Source organism: Typopeltis vanoorti, chromosome 3 (assembly GCF_054136105.1).
Source record: "Typopeltis vanoorti isolate ZY-2024b chromosome 3, IOZ_Tvanoo_1.0, whole genome shotgun sequence".
Classification (NCBI taxonomy): domain Eukaryota; kingdom Metazoa; phylum Arthropoda; class Arachnida; order Uropygi; family Thelyphonidae; genus Typopeltis; species Typopeltis vanoorti.
The window spans coordinates 69296865-69318252 of NC_143551.1; the positions used below are offsets into that span (position 1 = coordinate 69296865).

The following is a 21388-nucleotide window of genomic DNA, read 5'->3' on the forward strand; positions in this document are numbered from 1 at the left end:
CACATGTTACCCAACTTGTAACTTTCTGCTTCTTTGATAAAATCTCCCTCGTACACAACTCTGATATAACTGACAGCCAATTCCCAATCCAATTCACTAACCTGCCATCTAAACCGCTGCTATAATTTAAATATTATTAGCCTATCATGTGTCACCCTGTCATATGTCTTGTAAAATTCAAGAAAATGGCAGCATATGCCTTTCCTTCATCAAATGCTCATTACATTTGGTCACCTGGGGGGGGGGGGGTGATTATGAAGACTTCAGGATACAGCTTGCAGGTGTATCATGGAATGAGGAGATAGCTGGACAAGAGATCAATGCAGCTTCGGGAATTTTCAAGAACTATCTAGTAGATGCAATGTCTAAATGTATTCCAAGGGTGAGAAGGTTAAATAAGGTAGGTGTGAAATGGATGAATAAAGAGAATAAGCATGCGATACAGAGAAAAAGAGCATTATGGAGACAGCATAAGAGAAGTGGAAATAACCAATTCAATGAAGACTACAAAGACCAGGCAAGACGAAGTGAGGGTAGCTAAAGAGAGGTATGAACAGCAGTTAGCTAATGAAGCCAAAAAGAATCCTAGGGAGTTCTTTCGATATGTAGCCAGCAAAAGAAAGAAAGAATGATTATGGAAGGATGACATTGACTGAAGAAAATGGTATAAAGACAGCTGTTGCAGAAGGTGTGGTGGAGATACTTAATGAATAGTTCATAAGGATCTTTCAATATTGTGAAGTGACTTCATGGAGAGATTGAGAGCAGTTGATGATGGGGAAGAGAGACTAATTGTAAGTGAGCAACAGGTGTATGGGGAGTTGAGAAAACTAGATGTAAATAGCTGTGGAACTTGATAATATATCACCGCGTATTCTGAAGGAATGTGCCAGAAAGTTGACACCTGCCTTGACATATTTTTTTAATATAAGTCTTGCACTGGGTCAAGTTGTTAAGGAGTGGAAGGATGACAAGATTTTGCAGCTTCATAAGGGAGGCGATAGACCTCAAGAATCATATTATAGGCCTATCTCTGTGTGTCAGGTGTTGTGGTTAAGTTGTTGGAGAAGCTTGCGAGAACTAGGATCCAGAGTTGGGTTGACAACAACGGTATTATCTTTGATGTACAGCATGGATTTCCTAAAGGGAAGTCATGTTTTAGTAATCTACTTACTTATTACAATAAAGTGACTGCTTCCTTGGACAGAGGAGAAGGATACACAGTAATATACTTGGATTTCGCAAAGGCTTGTGATAGATTACCTCATGATAAGTTGACAGTCAAACTAGAGCAGATGGGGTTGGATATTAGATTGGTGCATTGGATTGGAGACTGGCTATCTGATAGGTATCAACAAGTTGTGTATGGGGGGACGATATCCATGAAAAGGAAAGTTACTAGTGGTGTGCAGGGGTCTGTTTTAGGGCCATTGCTGTTTAACTTGTATATTCATGATATTGGAGAAGATTTGGATGGAAGTATTCAGTTGTTTGCAGATGATGCAATCATCTGCAAACAACTGAAAGTTGGGATGAACCATGAAGAGTAGAGAAGATGTTGTGGCCTTACAAGAAGACTTGAATAAATTGAGTGATTGGGCACGGGAATGGGGATGTGAGTTCAATGTTGCAAAATCAAAGGTTTTAAAATTTGGAAAACAAAAATGGGATGCAGAATTTATGCTTGGTGAGGATATATTGTCGGAGGTGGAGGAAATAAGAGATCTGAAGGTGATAGTGGATAAGGATCTGAAATTCAGAGGACACATAGCCAAAATTGTGAAGACAACACAAAGACTTCTGGGAATGATGGGGAGGACACTGACTTGTAGAAGTAGGGAGATTCTTGTTCCATTGTATAAGGCTTTGATTGTGCCACACATGGACCATTGTGCCCAGATTTGGTCACCTGGTTTTCAGAAGGACAAAGAGATGTTGGACAAGCTCCAGAGGTAACTGACTAAGGTAGTTTCTAACCTCTAGAATGTCGAGTATGAGGAAAGATTGAAGAGATGCAACTTGCAGAGTCTGGTGGACAGGAGGAAGAGAGGAGATATGATAGAGACCTACAAGTTAGTAAGGAGTTGTTATAGGATTAATGCTGGTTCTACAAAAAATAGTGGGAAATTAGGGGAGAACCAGAGGTCATCCCTGGAAACTGTATAAAGAGGGTGTGAGTAGCAGGTTTTTTCGTGCAGAGTTGGGAATGATTGGAATGCCTTGCCTGAGAGTGTGCTGTCTGCAGAAAATCTGAGTGTGTTTAAAACACAGTATGATGAGCTGCGTGTGTATGATAAAAGGACCTCCTAGAGTCTTTGACTCCATGGGGGTCTTGGGTGGTAATAATAATAATAATACACTATTATAAAAGGTAATCAGATTGCTAAAACAAGAGCTTCCCTTCACAAATTCAAGCTGATCTTAACAGATAACATTATCGTCATCTGTCCAATGCTGTATACTGTCTCTCACTAATTTCTCCAAAGCCTTAATAATTACGGAAGAAATACAAAGTGGTCTAAGTATAACACTTCAATTCTGCCACCACTTCTATGCAAGGGCATATTTTACCCCCACCCCCCATTCCACTCCTTAGGCAGTTTTCCCATAAACAGACTCTAAGATGGTTCCAAGCTCATTCTCTTAAAACACATGGTGAAATCCCATCCAGTCCCCATTGTCTTATTAACATCCGGAGTACTTAGTATTTGAAATGCACTCTCCTCTTGCACTTTCAAACCTTGAACCCTTTCCATCCTTCTAGTAATAGTGCTTCTTTTCCAGGATGAAATACTCCAATAAAGTGATCATTAAACAGCTTGACTATGTCTTCTGCCTCAGTCACTCTACTTCCATTTTCATCTAATAATGTCATTCTTCCACAATCATTTCTTCTCTACTGTTCAGATAATGAATGAAAGAATTCCTTCAGATTTTCCATGGATCTCAGGTTTAATTTCTTCTCATATTCAAGTTTGCCTTCCTTAACATGATAGTCACTTTCCTAGCCTGAGTTTTATATTCATCATACAACTGCTCTCCACTTTTCTGCTTATACTTTTTCCCATAACCTATTTTCATTTGCAATTCCTGTTTAATATCATCAGGCATTCACTTTACATCAAATCATGTTCTCTTTTTCATTTGAGATATACAACTTGTCATTACCTAATAAATATTTCTTCACTAATTGCCAGGCACTGGCAATAGCCTTTCCCATTCTTCATCAATGGAACTGTCCTAAACTGATTTCAAAGATTATTATAATCATCTGCCTTATAATTCCACATAATTCCCTTTCTTCTCGACACTTCTGCATATCTACTTGTCCTACAAGTCAAGATCACATAATCACTCTCTCTCCAACTTGCAATCAGATCCTCTGATGCTAGGACCCAATCAAACATTCTTGAACTGCTTGTGCTTTCTACTGTATGCTGTCTGAAGCATTTGTCTCTCAAGAATTTCAGAAATTCCATTCCTTTATTGCTATATGCATTATCCTCTTCCAAGTTTATACTGCTTTAGTGAAAATCTTCAATAATAATCACTCATTTTGCACTTGTCAAACTCAACTGCCTAAATATTTCCTATGTTTCACTCTCTGTGTTCCCTGACCGGTATCACCATCCCAGTAAATATCCTGTCCTGGATGCTTACCCCATATGAGTTGAAGAAAATGGCCTAGTACTTCCATTTTGACACCATGAAGAATACTTTTTAAGCAAGATATTGTAACAAAACTTACAGTTAAGCATACCTACTCAACTACTCTGCCTAAATTAAAGAAAACACCACCAATAATGATTAATAATATCACAAATATTTACTGCAAATAAACACTCATCTGATCACATGCAATGGTGCTGCTGCTTTAAAGTATTATTATTATTATTATAGCAGTGTCTCCATGGAGTCAAAAGACTCGTTGCAGGAAACCCTACATTGATACATTAACCATTATTTACAGAATACTTATCATACTTCTCTTTAAATTCATTCACAGATGAAGCAGTCACAACCACCTTTGGAACTGTGCAACGCATTCCACCCATTCACAACCCTCCAAGCAAAAAATTTAATCCTAACACCCTTGTTAACCACACTCTTACATAATCTCCAGGGATGGTCCCTCATTCTCTCCCTTCCTGTACTGGTCTTAAAAATGTCATCAGTATTAATCCTATAAAATCCCTTTAATAATTTATATGCCTCTATCATATCTCCTCTCCTATGTCTATCAGCTAGTTTTTGGAGCCTGCAGATCTTCAATCTATCCTCGTAGGGAACATCCCACAGACCTGCAACAATCTTTGTAACTCGCCTCTGAATCCTCTCCACCATTTCTTCATCACCAAGAAATGCAGGTGACCAGATCTGTGTGCAATAGTCCAAATGCAGTCTTATTAATGCCTTATAAAGTGGAATGATAACTTCCTTATCTCTGCTTGATAGTGTGTTCTTCAACAATCATGTAATTTGATGTGATTTTTGGCAATCTTTGCAATATGTCCTTTAAACTGAAGTTCTCTGTCCCCAATAACTCCCAAGTCCCTTGTCTCATCAACTTCTTGCAATTCAGTTCCATCAATATAGTAAACAGCATGTGATCTCACCCTCCCAAAGTGCATCACCTTACACTTAGCCACGTTAAACTGGCAGCCATTTACCTTAGTCCATACCGTCAGCCTATTTAAGACATCCTACAGGATATCTACATCATCTGAATTGACTATCACTCTTCCTAATTTTGCATCATCAGCAAACAAGTTGATATTTCCTTTCAAAGTATTCCCAATAATTGATGTACAAATTAATTATCTTCTCCTAGACACAGCTCCTCCATAAACCACTCTTTGATATCTATCCACCAGCCACCCTCTAATCCAAATCACTAGCTTCGGATCCATACCCATTTGCTCTAATTTATGCAACAGAGTTCCATGTGGAATCCTGTCAGATGCCTTTGCAAAGTCCAGCAGTATCACTGAGTAAGATTTCCTTCATCCAACTCCACTGTTACCTTATTATAGAAAGTAAGAAAGTTACTGAGGCAAGATCTACCCCTTCACAAAACCATGTTGTCCCTTATAAAGTATCATATTGCTGTCCACCCAGTCCTGAATTCTAATTTTACCAATTTCTCCAAAACCTTAACCACCACTCCAGATATATTGATTGGTCTATAATTTGTAACCTCTGTCTTGGAGCCTCCCTTATGCAGTGGAATTATTTTCCCCTCTTTCCACTCTGTTGGTGCTTGACCAGAACTGAGGCTTAAATTAAATAGCCTGGATAGAGGAGGTGCTAATTCTCTTGCACATTCTCTTAACACATGGGCCGATATGACATCTAACCCAATGGCAGTGTTAACATTAAGGTTCTGTAATATATTAAGCATCTCTATTTCATCTATCTCTAGACTCATCAGTCAATGACACATTCACTGCAATATCACAACCCAGATGTACACTTTTGCAAAATGATCACTAAGCAACTCAACTATTTGATTTGCTTCTATAATTTCTCTACCATCAATACTTTTGAAAGTAATCTTTCCATGGTTATTCATCCTTTTACTTGCCACATAGCGAAAGAACTCCTTAGGGTTTCTTTTGGATTCATCAGCTAGCTTCCTCTCATAATTAGCTTTCGCTTTCATTACCATACAGGTTACTCTCGTTGCCTGTACCTTGTACTGCTCATGGGAACGCTCATCTCCATTTTCTTTATACTTCCTCCACAATCTTTTTTTTATCAGCAACTCCTGCTTAATAATATTAGTCATCCATCTTACTCCTACTTGATTTTTCCTTCTGACTATGGGAATACAGTCTGATACAGCTTTCTGTAAATACTCCTTGACAATCTCCCACGTACCATCAACATCTCTTCTCTTCAAATTCTCATGCCATAGCACTGCTGAAAGCTGACTTCTCAGCTTGTCCTAATCACCAGCCTTGTAATTCCACATATACACCTTCTTAACAGAATATTCAGCACCTCTTACAATCTCCCTGGTCAACACCACATGATCGCTTTCCCCAAGTGGAGACAGTGTAACTAAATTACTTATTGATATGTTTTCTGATGTTATAACCAGATCTAACGCTCTTGAATCTCTTGTCCCTTCCATTACATGCTGTCTCAGGTAGTTATCTCTTAACAACTGTATAAACTCCATTTTCTTTGTTCCTTGTGATCAGGGTCTTATACAATGGAATGATAACTGTTTTATCTCTGCAGGTCAGTGTCCTTCTCATTATTGCAGCAATCCTCTGTGTTAACTTCACCACCTTTGCAATATGTTCCCTTCTCCTAATCTATGTCCCCAAAGTTAAAATCCCCCATAATGATTACTCGACCTTAATTCATCATGCTAATTTGTCAATACATACTATCTACATTCTCCCTTATACCCCTTGGATTATAACAACAACTGATTACATATTTCGCCCTGTTGATCTCTGTCTCACACCAAACAGCCTCAAATGAATTGTTCTCCACATGCCCATCACCTTGAGGCACTTCTACCTTTTTTGGTTTTAACGCTTCATCTATCATTAGTAGAACTCCTACTCCATTCTGCCATCTCTGTCCTGCCTGAAAATACTGTACCCCTTACATTCAATCCCTATAACTATATCATTCTTAGTTAACAAAGTCTCACTAATTCCTATCATTTTTGGCCAAGTTGTACTAAGTAATGACAAAAATTCTTCGCACTTATTCCGAATACTTCAAGGTTTAGTATACATAAACTGCAGTACTCCCTTCCTCCCATAATCTCCTTGTGTGTGAGTCAACCCACTCTGTATACTGTTAATTTTCTGTGAACAATTAATCCCAAATTCACAGTGATTCAAATCCTCAGCTGACTCTATCACCTGCCTCCCTAGCAAATCCCATTTCCCTGTTTTTGACCATTTACTCTATCCTTTATCAATAAATATTCTAAATGCCAAGCACCCAATCCATTTAAGTGCAAACCATCTCTCTTAAAATACTCCTTCCTTTTATCAAACTCGTCCCAGACATTCATAAAATGAATATTCAGTTTCATTTCTTTGCAAAAGCTTTTGCACAATCTTTCCATTCTCGCTCTTTGCATTCATTCATTAAATCTTTCAAATTCTGTCTCATAGAAAATCTTTTGCTACTAGATCATTTGTCCCTATAACTGCAATAATCTCACTCGCTCTATCTTTCTGCAATTTCACAGCCTCAGTTACATCCTTAATCTTTGACCGATAACACACTTTAATTACTCTACCATTCTTCACACAATTAATTATTGAATCACCATACAGCACAATATCTTTTTTTGCTCCTTTTTAATTTGACATTCTGATGCTTGTTTTTGTCCCTGATCTTCTCTCACAATCTTTTGTATATCGCTTAGCAATCTCTGTGTATGTATTTCTGCACTATTTATTCCATGCACACACTCACTTAATCCATTACTAAATAATCTGTCATTCTCATTCCTTGTCATTCTTAATCCTCCCCCCCATACTTTCTATTCTATATAAAACACTAGAACATATTGGAATGCTATAAGATAGACTATACAATTTGGTCAGATCAAAATTATAAAATATATTACAGTCATTTAAAAATGTCAGTTCCTTTGTCTCAGGAGAACTTGCACAATGCATTTACTCCACATGCTTCTATCAGTTACATTGGGATATGGCTGTATAAAAAAGGCATGTTTCCTATGAGATTGATGGCAACTAACTGTGAAATTTTAATGATCACTTACACTTGGGACATTAGACAAACCAGATGTATCATCATATACTATACTAAAACTTTGGTGTTTATACGAGTCAATTAATACAGGCAAAACAGTTGATACATTAGAAGATGTGAAATAGACTGCATAATCTTTCTTTTCTACCTTGACATCAGATTCAAGAGGTGATACCATAGACACACAAGATTATAAAGATGTTAAGTAATCTGGATTGACATCCCTAGTAACTACAGAAGAAATGGTTGACTCAGATGACATATCAAAACTAGAAAATAAAGGATCGATGTCATCACTACCCAAGATTTTGATTGGCAGGCGAGAATTAACTGCAGCATCAGAAACTGAATGGGACAATACACTGGTATGCACACATTCACCTGAATTGATGAAAGGATTGTTGACATCACTACCCAAGATTTTGATTGGCAGCTGAGAATTAATTGAAGAATCAGAAACTGAAAGGGATAATACGCTGATATGTACACATTCACTTGACAGTTGGCCTTCAGCAACCAGGTCAATGCTACCTAGAAAGTTGATTTAGATGACCATACTCATTTGGCAAGTCTGTCTCCTTATCCTTTAATGATACCAAGTCATTTAAAACACTGTTAACTTGAGTTGTCAAATGTTGTTTACAAATATTTATCCAGTTTAATTTTACTAAGTGGGATAGAAACCAGCATTTCAAGATGCTTAACCTCTGACAACGACTGCCTTACATTATTTATATCAGACTTATTGGCCATTTGAGTCTAAGTCCATCATAGGTCTTTTTGACGATTCCCCTTGTTGACACATACTTATCTGGATTTCCTTCTTTGAATTCCGTTTTCTTTGGCTAAACACAATATTATTATTAATAATATTATTATGGCCTCCATGGAGTCAAAAGACTCATCATGAGAGGTCCTTCCTAAGAAACACAAAGTCTATCAAGACTCATCGAGGGGAAGTCCCCCCCCCCTCCCAAGAAACACAAAGTCTATCATACTACTCCCTGAACTCATTGACCGTTCTCGCTATCACTACTCCACCAGGCAATGCATTCCACGGTTCAACCACCCTCCATGTAAATAAACCACTCCTCACCCTCTTGCTCACAGTTTCCTTTCATAATTTCCAGGAATGGCTTCTTGTCATCACTCCTTCCTGCTGTTCAACCAAGCGAAAGAACTCCCCAATGTCAACCCTGTAACCACCTCTCAACAGTTTAAAAGTCTCAATCATATCACCTCTCCCTCTTCTATCCACCTAACTCTGCAGTCCACATTCCCTCAGCCGATCCTCATAACTATCATTGTACAGTCCTGAAACCATCTTTGTTATTCGCATTTGTACCTTTCCACAGTTAATTTATCCCCTTCAAATCCTGGGGACCAAATCTGAGAACAATAGTCCAAGTGGTCTGATCAGGGTCTTATACAATGGAATGATAACTGTTTTATCTCTGCAGGTCAGTGTCCTTCTCATTATTGCAGCAATCCTCTGTGTTAACTTCATCACCTTTGCAATATGTTCCCTAAATTTCAGGCTTCTATCAATCATCAACCCCAGATCTCTTGTCTCCCCTACTTCCTCCAGTATAACTCCTCCCATAGAGTATGCAGTGTTCCATCGATGTTTCCCAAAAACCTCAAGACCTTACATTTTTCTCCATTAAACCAACAAACCCATTCATTTGCCCATCTATCTAGCTTATTCGAATCCTCTTGCAGGGCTGCCGCATCTGCACTATTACTAATAATCCTTCCCAGCTTCGCATCATCTGCAAACAACTAAATATCCCCTTGCAATCCACTGACAATATCATTGATATAAAGGTTAAACAATATAGGTCACAGTACTGAGCCCTGTGGGACCCCACTTGTAACCCTCTGCTCCCTTGAAACTGCCCCACCATACACAACATTCTGATACCTATCGGACAGCCAATTATGAATCCAGTTGACCAATGTGACATCCAGACCCATGTGTTGCAACTTAAATATCAGCTTATCATGTGGCACCCTGTCAAATGCCTTCGCTAAATCTAAGAAAATGGCAGTTATATGCCTTTCTCTCATCTAATGCTCTTGTAACTTTATCATAAAAGGCTAGCATATTGCTAAAACAAGAGAGAGCGCCCCTTCACAAATCCATGTTGACTCTCACAGATAACATTACCCTCATCTGCCCAACGTTGTATATGGTCCCTCACTACTTTCTCCAAGATCTTACTAACTACTGATGACACACAAACTGGTCTTTAATTAGACACTTCCAGTCTGCTACCACCCTTATGCAATGGCACTATCTTACTTTCCAACAGCCAGACTTTCATTGAAAAGCCAGGTCAAAGGCACTGTCAGTTCCCTAGCACATTCTCTCAAACCACGTTGTGAAATACCATCCAGTCCCACAGCTTTACTGACATCCAGAGTACTCGGTATTCGAAACACACTCTCCTCCTATACCTCTAAACCTCGAACCTGCCCTATCCCTCTAGCATTAAAACTGACTCCTCCAGGATGAAATACTCCAATAAAGTGGTAATTGAACAATTCTACTATGTCCTCTGCATCAGTCACTCTATTCCCATTTTTATCCACAGTCATTTCTCCTCTTACTGGCCACATAGCTAAAAAATTCCCTAGGATTTTCTTTGGATCTTAGGACTAATCTCCTCTCATATTCATGTTTCGTCTTCCTTACCATACTAGTCACTCTTCTGGCCTGTGTCTTATATTCTTCATGCATCTTCTCTTCACCTGTCTCCTTATATCTCTTTCGCAGCCTCTTTTTTGCATGCAATACCTGTTTAATATTGTTTGTCATCCACTTTACTCCAAATTGTGTCCTGTTCTTCACTTGTGGTATACAACTTACCATTGCTGCTAACAAATATTCTTTCATAATTTCCCACACACTAATGATATCTCTTCCTTCCAATTCCTCCCTCCATGAAACCTCCCCAAGTTGACATCTTAGACTATTATAATCACCTGCCTTATAATTCCACATACGTTCCTGTCTCTTTGATACTCCTGCATGTCTATTCATTTTTCCAAGTCAAAACCATATGGTCACTCTCTCCAACTGGTGGGAGAGATGTCATCTCAGTTATTATAAACTTTTCTGATGCTATTCGCAATGGATGCGGTGCAGAAACTGCTACATGTATGCACCGAAAAATGTGAAGGATCTGTGGTCGGTCTGGCAAAATGAGAAGAAAGAAAATGGCGACGTATGTGAGAAGTGTCGGGATAGGCTGGAGCGTTTAGGAATGGAAGCAGACATCGGGACCGTAGCGGAAGAACTTCGGCGGGAGTTTATGAAAATGAAAAATGACCTTCATCTTCTTCATGAGGAAGTGGAAGTGATCGGTAAGGAGATTCTGGAAGTTAAAGCTGAGTTTAATGTGTTAAACAGAGAAATTAGGACTATAGAGATTACTTTAGCTGAAGTAACTAGAACAGGATTACATATGGGTGAGTCTTTGAATGATTCAGTAATAAATAGTATGGGAGTGATTGGGAGTCAACATAATAAAACCACAAGTGGCCTAGAAGAAATGAGATGTAGTGAGAGTGGGGGGGTAAGTAATAGAGAGTTGAGTAATGAAGCTGGGAGAGTCATGCTGAATAGTGTAGAGAATGAGTCCATGAGTGTGGACTTGAATGAAGTTAAGAGTGGTAAAATATATGGTGATTCTATGATTAAGGATATGGAGAGTGGTATGCATGAGGAGTGCTGGGCTGATGGGACAATAGAAAGAGTGGCTTTAGCGATAAAGAGAGGGCATGAAACAGACAAGATGATAGTTATGGTGGGTACGAATGACCTGAGAGGTAGTATAAATCGGGTAGGAAAAGATTTAAGAACATTATTAGATATTGTGAAGAGGAAAAGTGTCAATGGGAGAATAGTGTGCGTGCTGCCTCGTTTTGACAATTACGAGTTAAGTAGACGAGCAATGATAATGAATGATATGATTGCAAGAATGTGCAGAAAAAGAGGTCTGGAGTTTGTTGATGTTTGGAGTGTGTTTGAAGGAAAAAGGCAGTTGTATGCTAGAGATGGACTGCATCTTAACATGGAAGGACATAAGCGATTGAAGGAGTTATTGTTTTCTGAACAGGTTGAAGTTATTGGGCAGGGAAACTAATATTGAAAAGGTTGAGTGTAAGAGAGAGAAACTTTAGCACTGATTGTGTATTTATTGATCCTTATAGGCAGAATAAATTGCAGAAGAGAGGGGATAAAAATCGGCATAGGACTACGGTAGTCAGTGACTTATATATCAGTTCTAAAGCCGGTACAAGATTTAGAGGGAATCTGCAATTTTTGTATACCAATGCTAGAAGCATTCGAAATAAGAGAGAAGAATTTTTGGCATTAGTCAGTGAAATCTCACCAAAAGTTGTAGGCATTAGTGAAACTTGGCTGTCAGCAGAAGATGTGGTCACTGGAATTGAATGTGAAGGGTACAGTATTTTCAGGGAGGATAGAGAAGATAGAACAGGAGGAGGAGTACTGTTGATGATAGCCGATGTGTTGCAGCCAAAGAAAGTAGTATATCATGATGATAGACATGTGAATGAGAGTTCATTTGAGGCAGTCTGGTGCGAAATAGTGACCAACGCAACCAAATATAGAGTTGGATGCTGCTATAGGCCAGGGAGTACGGGGGAAGATATTGAATTCATGCATCAGCAACTTAGTGCAATGAGTGAAGGCTTAGTGATTATTATGGGGGATTTTAATTATGGTGATATCAATTGGAAGGAGGAAATATCACGTAGCAAAAAGGAAATGGAGTTCATACATCTTCTACGAGATAATTACTTGAAACAGCACGTAACTGAAGGGACACGTGGTGTGAGAGTGTTGGACCTGGTTATTGGTTCAGAGGTTATATGCATAAGTAAGGTGTCCTCGTTACCTCCAGTTGGTGAAAGCGATCATGTGGTATTGACTTGGGAGGTTGCAAAATCTGTGGATTTTTCTATTAAGAAGGGGTATGTACGGAACTACAGGTTAGGCAATTATAACAAGCTTCGGAGTGAGCTTGCAGCCATCCCATGGCAAAACATATTGCAAGGGAAAGATGTTAGCAGTGCTTGGGATAAAATCAGCGGGTATCTGAGGAAAGCAATATCAGATTGTGTCCCTATGATCAGGAGGTCAAACAAGGCAGGCATTAGATGGATGAGCAGTAGTATCAAGCTTGAACTGCAAAAAAAGAAAATGTTATGGAGAATTTACAAGGAGAAGGGCGATCAGGACACCCATGAGCAGTACAAGGCTCAAGCTAGGAAGGTTACCAGCATAGTAAGAAAAGCTAAATCAGATTATGAGAAGACCTTAGCCAAAGAGATCAAGGGTAATCCCAAAGAGTTCTTCCGCTATGTGGCAAGTAAGAGGAAGAATGACTTCGGAAGGATAACCTTAGTGGGTGCTGATGGTATTGAGGTGACAAAATCAGATGTAATAGTCGAGTTACTGAGTGATCACTTCTCAAAAGTCTATCACCCAAGTGAGGATATCTCTATACCTACAGCAATACCTAATGTGAGAATTGAAGCTAAAGAATCAGAGGTATTAAATATATTGCGAAACTTAAATGCAAACACTGCGGTAGGCTTAGATGGAATATCAGCTCGGGTGTTGCGTGAATGTGCAAATGAATTGTCAACCCCTCTTACCTGGATATTTAATTTAAGTTTGAACTCTGGTATGGTCCCTAGGGAGTGGAAGTTAGGCAAAGTGGTTCCTTTGCATAAGGGTGGCTCTAAAACTGCGGTATAGAATTACAGACCAATCACCATCTCAGGAGTAGTGGTAAAAGTATTGGAAAAGTTGGTTAAAGACAAAATTCAAGAATGGGTGGATCAGGATATGATACTCTATAGAGGCCAACATGGTTTTGTTAAAGGTAGATCCTGCCTTAGCAATCTATTAACTATCCATAATAGAATAACATCAGAGTGGGACAAAGGAACTGGCTACACAGTGGTACTTCTGGATTTTGCTAAGGCTTTTGACAGGATACCCCATAGAACACTGTTACGCAAATTGGAGCAGATGGGAATGGATATTAAATTGGTGATATGGATAGGAGAATGGCTCAGGGAGAGATACCATAAGGTGGTGTATGGAGGAGCCGAGTCCAGAATGAGGCAGGTGACCAGTGGTGTGCCTCAGGTCTCTGTGCTTGGGCCAATGTTGTTTAATTTGTATATAAATGATATAGGAAACGGCTTAAAGGGAGATATTCAGTTGTTTGCTGATGATGCAAAGTTGTGTAGTGCAATAAAAAATCAAGCTGATGTTGAAAGTTTGCAGGCGGATTTAAATAAGCTGGTAAAATGGGCAAAAGAAAATGGATGTCAGTTCAATGTGGAAAAGTGTAAAGTCATGCATTTTGGGATTAAAAGATTACCAGCTGTGTACTACATCAATGGAAAGGTACTCCAAGAGATTGATGAGGCTAGGGACTTAGGGGTATTGGTAGATAGGGAGATGAAGTTCAGAGGACACATTGCTAAGGTGTCCAAGATTGCACATAGGATTACTTGGTTGTTGAGGAACACACTGACATCCAGAGATAAAGAGGTTATTATTCCCCTTTATAAAGCATTGATACTTCCACATTTGGATTACTGTGCTCAGGTCTGGTCACCTGGATTCCTTGGAGATCAGGAGGCTGTGGAGAGGGTTCAGAGAAGAGTGACCAAGTTGGTGAGTGATATAAAAAATACTCCCTACATTGATAGATTGAGAGCTTGTGGATTGCAGAGATTGGTTGATAGGCGAAGAAGAGGTGATATGATAGAAACATTCAAATTACTAAAAGGTTTTTATAGGATTGATGCAGGGGAAATGTTTCAGCTGTGTGATAGTGATGGAAGAACAAGAGGTCATCTCTGGAAATTAAAGAAGAGTGTGGTTAACAAAGGTGTCAGAACAAGGTTTTTTGCCTGGAGGGTGGTGAATGAGTGGAATTCATTGCCTGACTTAGTTGTGAGCTCTTCGTCTGTAAATGAATTCAAGAAGAGATATGACAGATATTGTTTTGCTAGTTTGGGTCTCCCGCGATGAGTCTACTGACTCCATGGAGATACCCGTAATAATAATAATAATAATAATAAACCAAATCCAAAACTCTTGAACCTCGTGTTCCCTCTATTACATGTTGCCTAAGACATTTGTCCCTCAAGAATTCCAGAAATTCCATTCCCTTATTGCTGCATGCATCTTCCTCTCCCCAGTTTATACTACTGTAGATAAAATCTACCATAACAATCATTCTTCTTGCACTTGCCAAACTCAACTATCTAAACATTTCCTGGTCCCCACCCTCTGTACTCCTAGGTCTGTAGCAACACCCCACTAAATATCCTGTCTTACCCACCTCTACCTCACACCATATGCTTTCAAAATCATTAGTGTCACTGCCTTCCAAAGTCTCCACTCTTAGAGGACATAGGTCGTCACTTATCATAAGCAGTACTCCACCACCACCACACTTTCCCTTCCTATCCTGCCGAAAAATGCTGTACCCAGCGACTTCTATTCCTGTTATTATGTTATCTTCTGTCAACCATGTCTCAGTGATCCCAATAATTTTTAGCCAGGCTGATACTATCTGTGCCACCAATTCCTCTCCATATGACTCTGCATGTTCGGTTTCCCTGCTTCCTAAAGATCATACCTGAAGCTCCCTGCTGTGTGCCTTCCACAGAATCATAGCACTTAATAGCAACTTCCAAAAAATCTTTAATTTTTAGCAACTCTGCAGCTTTTAACAATGATGGACGCATATCCCGTGAAATATTAATTTCTCCATGGTACATATATTGCACCATCAACCTTAAGTCATTAAACTTGATATCACTTAATGTCACAATAGGATGATTACTTGAGTTCTCTAAAAATAAGCTGTATAGAAGAGAGCTGCTTGCAGATAGAACCATTTTGTGAGCTTTGAGGGTTATTCCCTCACAAGATAATGTTGCATCCACTAAACTTTCACTAGCAAGTAATTTATCAAAAGAAGTTAATATATTAGATTTGTGATTATGCCCTTTCAAGCAAATTTTCTGTGATCTTGTTATCATATTGAGTTCTGAACTAGGATTAAAATAAAATACTCATATTAGGATTCTTTAACCAGAAAATTAGGAGTTTAACATAACTTTCGTTCTAGTTCAATTTGTATCTTTGATGAACCACTTACATGGAGTATTATCTAATAAAGTAACTTAGTATACAAATAATTTAAGTTTAAATAATTTATATACCAAGTTCTTTTTTTTGTCAGTATACCAAAATCATTTAATCAGTGTGCAATACATATACAAATGGAATCTTCTGTTATTTCATGTTGTCAAAAATATTCAATTTCTTTAAAAAATAAAAATCTTAGAATCTTAAGTAATTAATGATGTAATTTACCTTTAACACATGTGGGTAAAGCAGATGACCAGGAACCATCTGAGAGGCATACAATTTTTCCTTCCCCCATTAAGAGATAGTCTTTAATGCACGAATACAATATATGACTGCCTTCTGTAACCTGTCCACCAATTTCTTTAATAGACACTCTCACACTTCGCTCAGAATATCTCACAGATCCAGGATCTGAGCAAAAAACTAATTTATCTGCAACATAAACAAATGCAAGAAATATAACCTAAATATAGTTGTGGTAATGTAAAAGTAAATTTTTACATAAAATCTTTACAAAAGTAAAATTAATAGACATCTGTTATATTGTTAAGATTATAGGTATTTTACTTTTCTTCATCTATTGCAATGGGAGTCTGCCTTTTCTCTCAGGTATTTGCCTTAAGTAGGCTAAACAAATACAGAAGAAGGCAGTGACAAACAAATCACTTATGTATATATTTTGCCAAGAAAATCTAATGAACAGAGACTTAAGTTATTATGATATAGTGTCGGAAGATGGGACACCCAGGTCAAAAGGCATTGAAATAACTACTGGGGAAGAGCAGAGAGGAACTTCTAATGAAGTTAACGAATGATGAAGCTGGATCAAAGCTTCTGGAAGTTCATCTTCTGATAGAGTTAATCTCAGAAGAAGATGCCTCTGCTTTATTGATTTACACAAAATAGGAACATGGAATGTAAGAAGCTTGTATCAAGGAAAACTGGAACTGGTAAAGAAAGAAATGAGAAGAACTCGAGTTAAGATTATAGGTATCAGTGAATTGAGATGAACAGGAATGGGTCACTTTGATACTGATGATTTCTTGATGTATTACTCTGGACACAAACCTTTGAAGAAATGGAGTAGCATTCATGGTTTGAAGAAAATACATTTTAGGTTACAACCCAGTGTTCAATGCAATAATTCTAATCAGAATAAAGCAAAACAGTGAATGTCACATTCATACAGGTGTATGTGCCCAATACAGATTTAAGTGAAGATAAGATCAAAGAATTTTACAGCAGCATGCAGCAAGTAGTATACAGTATTGATATACACTTGGTCATCGACTTACGACCGACTTCCGTTCTGGCTGACAGGTCGTAAGTCGATCTAGTCGTATGGTGGCCATATATTTATTAACAGTATTCTTTAACCTTTCTAATCTTTTTATCATCTTTATAATTTATTTTTATAATCTTTTAAATTTATAATTATATATATTGTACATAATGTTAAAAATAATACTGTACATACTGTACCGTAAACACAAAAATACAATCTAAAATTAATGTAAAATTAATACAAATGAAATTTACAAAATCAATTTTTAATCTATGCTTGTGCTGGGTTGTGGATCATCAGGGTCATGTTCTTGGGTTGAGGTAGGAGAGGTAGGAGATGTTCTCTTGATGAAGAACATGCTGAGCTTTGTTTGAACAGTTTGTTTCTTTTTTCTTCATATATCTCACGATAACAACGCACAGCATCTTGAATGATATGTTCAACCTTTGTGAATCGTTCGACAGTAGGGTCCATTGCTTCGAAACTGGCAATAGCTTTATTCAGTTGCGAAAAAGAATCTGATAAACTCTTTGCAGTGAATTTCTTTTCTGGCTCCTCTTCTTCTTTCTCTTCTTCCTCTCTCACTTTTTCTTTAGACACTCTCTCTCTGTGCTTCCAATTCAATCAACTCTTCATCCGAAAGTTCTTTTATTTCACAATCTAGCAACTCCTCTATCTCTTCTATTTCACAATCTAATTTAAGATTTTTTGCAAGTTTAACTATTTTTTCTGTAATCACTTCCAGTTCCTCTCCTTTTTCAAATCCTTCAAATGTATTTGCATAACATTTTAGAACACTTTTTCCAAATTCCCGACATATAATTCTTTGTTACACATTCCCATGCGGTCGAAATATTCTTGATACACTAAAGAATGTTGTACTGCTTCCAAAAGTCTCACAAAGATAAATTAGCATCAGAATCTATCGCTTTCAAGGCTTGTGCGAATGTCGTTCTGAGGTAGTGAGCCATGAATGCTGAAATAGTACCCTGGGTTGAATGAGAATGGTTGTGTTAGGTGGCATAAAAACCACTCTAACATCATGTTGAAGGTTGTCCGGATGAGGAGGATGGCCAGGGGTACTGTCCATAATCAATAAAATCTTGAAAGGGATACCTCTCTCAGCACAATATTCACGAGCCTAGGGAATAAAGCAGTTCATGGACCAGTCTTCGAACAGTGCTTGAGTCATCCAAGCTTTAGGGTTTGACCGGTAGTAAATAAGCAATGTGTGCTTGTTGATGTGCTTAAATGCACGAGGGTTTTCTGAATGATAAATAAGAAAAGGCTTCAGCTTAAAACCTGCGGCATTCCCACCAAGCAACAAAGTCAACCAATCCTTAAAAGCTTTGAATCCTGGCATCCTTTTTGCTTCTTGATGTATGTACGTACAATTAGGCATGTGTTTCCATTGCAAGCTGGTTTCATCTACGTTAAATATTTGTTCCGGTAGATAACCTTCTTCTTTGATTAAAGAGTCAAAACTATCAACAAATTTTTGGGCTTCATCTTCATCTGCACTTCTTGCTTCTCCTGTGACACATACATTATGCAAAGCAAATCTTTTTTTAAAACGCTTAAACCATCCAGTACTAGCCTGAAAATCTTCTGCATAATCATCTCCGGTGCGTGATTTTAAACTCTGAAACAGACTTCTAGCCTTCGCTTGCACTGTGCAAAGGCTCATGGGTGAATTTTTCTGTATTAAATCTTCCATCCACATAAACAACAATTTCTCCATTTCATGGATGGGTCCTTGTCATTGTCTGATTAAAATTGTAGACTTCATAGGTGCAGAACCTTTCACAGCTTCCCGAATTCTTTCTTTGTCCTTAAGTATCGTCGATACCGTGGAATGTGATAACTTCAAGTCACGTGCTATCGTATTCACTTTCTTTTCGCCTTCATACTTTTGGATAACTTTCGTTTTACACTCTAAATCAATAGTTTTCCTTGACTTCTTAGCTGGCACATCTGTAGATGAAGGCATTTTCCTTTTTACTAGACATTTTATGGGTAATATTTCAGTAGAATTTTAATTAATACACCATACGCAACAGATGCTTGAAAGCGACTGAGTGTATGTGAGAGATAGTTATCGTACGCGGGTTATTGTACGATAACTATCGTATCCCATAGTTATCATACGTGCAGCTGTCTGATTTATTATTAATTTATTCATTAATTTTTTTTTTGTGTGGTCGTAAGTGCGGACAGTCGTAAGTCAACGACGGGTGTAGCAGATTTTCTCTTAATTTATATTATGTGATCAGAATGCAAACGTGGGAAAAAAAGAACAAGGCATCAATGGAAAATTTGGTTTAGGACTGAGGAATGAAGTAGGAGAAAGAATATTGGTATTTTGTGTCAAGAACAGTTGCTCTATTGCAAACACTTGCTTTCAACAACATAAAAGTTGTACACATGGACTTCACCTAATGGTGAATACAGAAATCAGATAGATTATATTGTTGCCAGCAGAAGGTGGAGAAGTGCTATTCAAGCAGCAAAAACACTACCTGGTGCAGATTGTGAGACAGATCATGAATTATTGACAGCTGAAATTAAATTGTTTCTTCTTAGCCTTTAATTTTCATTTCAATTTGGTTTATATCAAATCTGATTTAAACCATATAAATGAAGCATTTAAAGAAGTCAGAAAGAAATAAAAAAAAAGTCTGGAGAAGACAGGAAGAGAATTAGAATTATGGGGAAGAAATGAAATGTACAGTCACAGAAGCAGCAAAGAAGACTCTAAGTAAAGCAACAAGAAAGAAAGATTGTCAACGGCTGTCAGAAGACGCTTCTTCTATTCAAATCATAGAGGAAAGAAGACAAATAAATCTTCAGAGAAACAAAGAAAGAGTTAGATAACAAAGTGCAGATTTCCAGAGACAGGCTAGGAAAGATAAGGAAAAACATCTAAACAAAAGGTGCAAGGAAATTGAAGAAATCAATATTACGGGAAGAACAAGAGATCTGTTTAGAAAAATAAATGATATTACAGGGAAGTTTATCCCTAGATTAGGAATTGTAAAATGTAACTTGGGAAAATGTCTGATGGAAGAAGCAGTGAAAAAAAGATGGAAAGGATCTGTACAAGAAAGATAATAATATTGAAGGAGAATCTGAAAGGAGAGAATTCGTTGAAGAATCAATGATAATAAAAAGTGAAGTGATATCAGCAATGGAACAGATGAAAAGGAAAAGCTCCTGGAGCTGATGGAGTGTCAGTGGAATTATTGAGAACAGCTGTGGATGAAATAGTGAATATATTGACTGAAATTTATCAACAGGTTTGGAAGAAAATATACTGGCTAAGATGAAAAACATCAGTATTCATCCCAATTCCAAAAAAAATCAAATCCCAGAGATTGTGAGAATTATAGAACCATTGCTTTAATTTCACATGCAAGTAAAGTTATACTGAAAGTGATCCAACAAAGGCTGGAGCCATATGTGAATAGATAAATGCCACAAGAACAGGCAGGTTTTAGGAGAGGTAGAGGAACTAGAGACCAAATAGCAAACATGAGATGGATTATGGAAAGAACAAGAGAATTTCAGAAGGAAGTAATCATCTGTTTTATTGATCATAAGAAAGCTTTTGACTGTATGAATCGCAACAGACTGTGGATTATAATGAGATCAATGGGAATACCTGAGCATCTAATTCTCTTGATAAGAGAGCTATATGGCAACCAAGAGGCTTCAGTAAAAACAGTCTTTGGAGAAACAGACAGAGTATGGGCATGAAAAAAGGGGTGCAGCAGGATTGTATACTGTTGCCCTATCTTTTTAATATTTATATTGAATATATTATGAAAATAGCTAACTTAGACAAAGATCCAGCTAGAATTAAGATTGATTGCAGAAAAATAAATAATATTAGATATGCAGATGCTACAACCCTCATAGCAGAAACTAAGGAAGATCTGGAGTGGTTGATTCTATCGGTTATGAAGGAAAGTAACAAAGCCAGGCTTAATTTAAAAATCAGCAAAACAAAAGTCATGGCTTCTGGCAATTTAAATGAATTTATAATAGAGGGAGATAAAATAGAAATTGCTGAATGTTATGATTTACTAGAGTTCAGTATCAGAAATGATTGTAAATGTGAAGATGAAATT

General features: G+C 37.8%; 1 protein-coding gene across 1 annotated transcript in view; it reads right to left on the reverse strand.

The window, feature by feature from the left end:
* The window catches only part of LOC150108245 (clotting factor C-like), a 368054-nt gene that overhangs the window by 248454 nt on the left and 98212 nt on the right, over positions 1-21388 (reverse strand). Inside the window, exon 7 of the mRNA XM_090415698.1 lies at positions 16199-16405. Within this exon, the coding sequence (XP_090271824.1) occupies positions 16199-16405 (207 nt within the window). The remainder of the gene's footprint in view (positions 1-16198; positions 16406-21388) is intronic.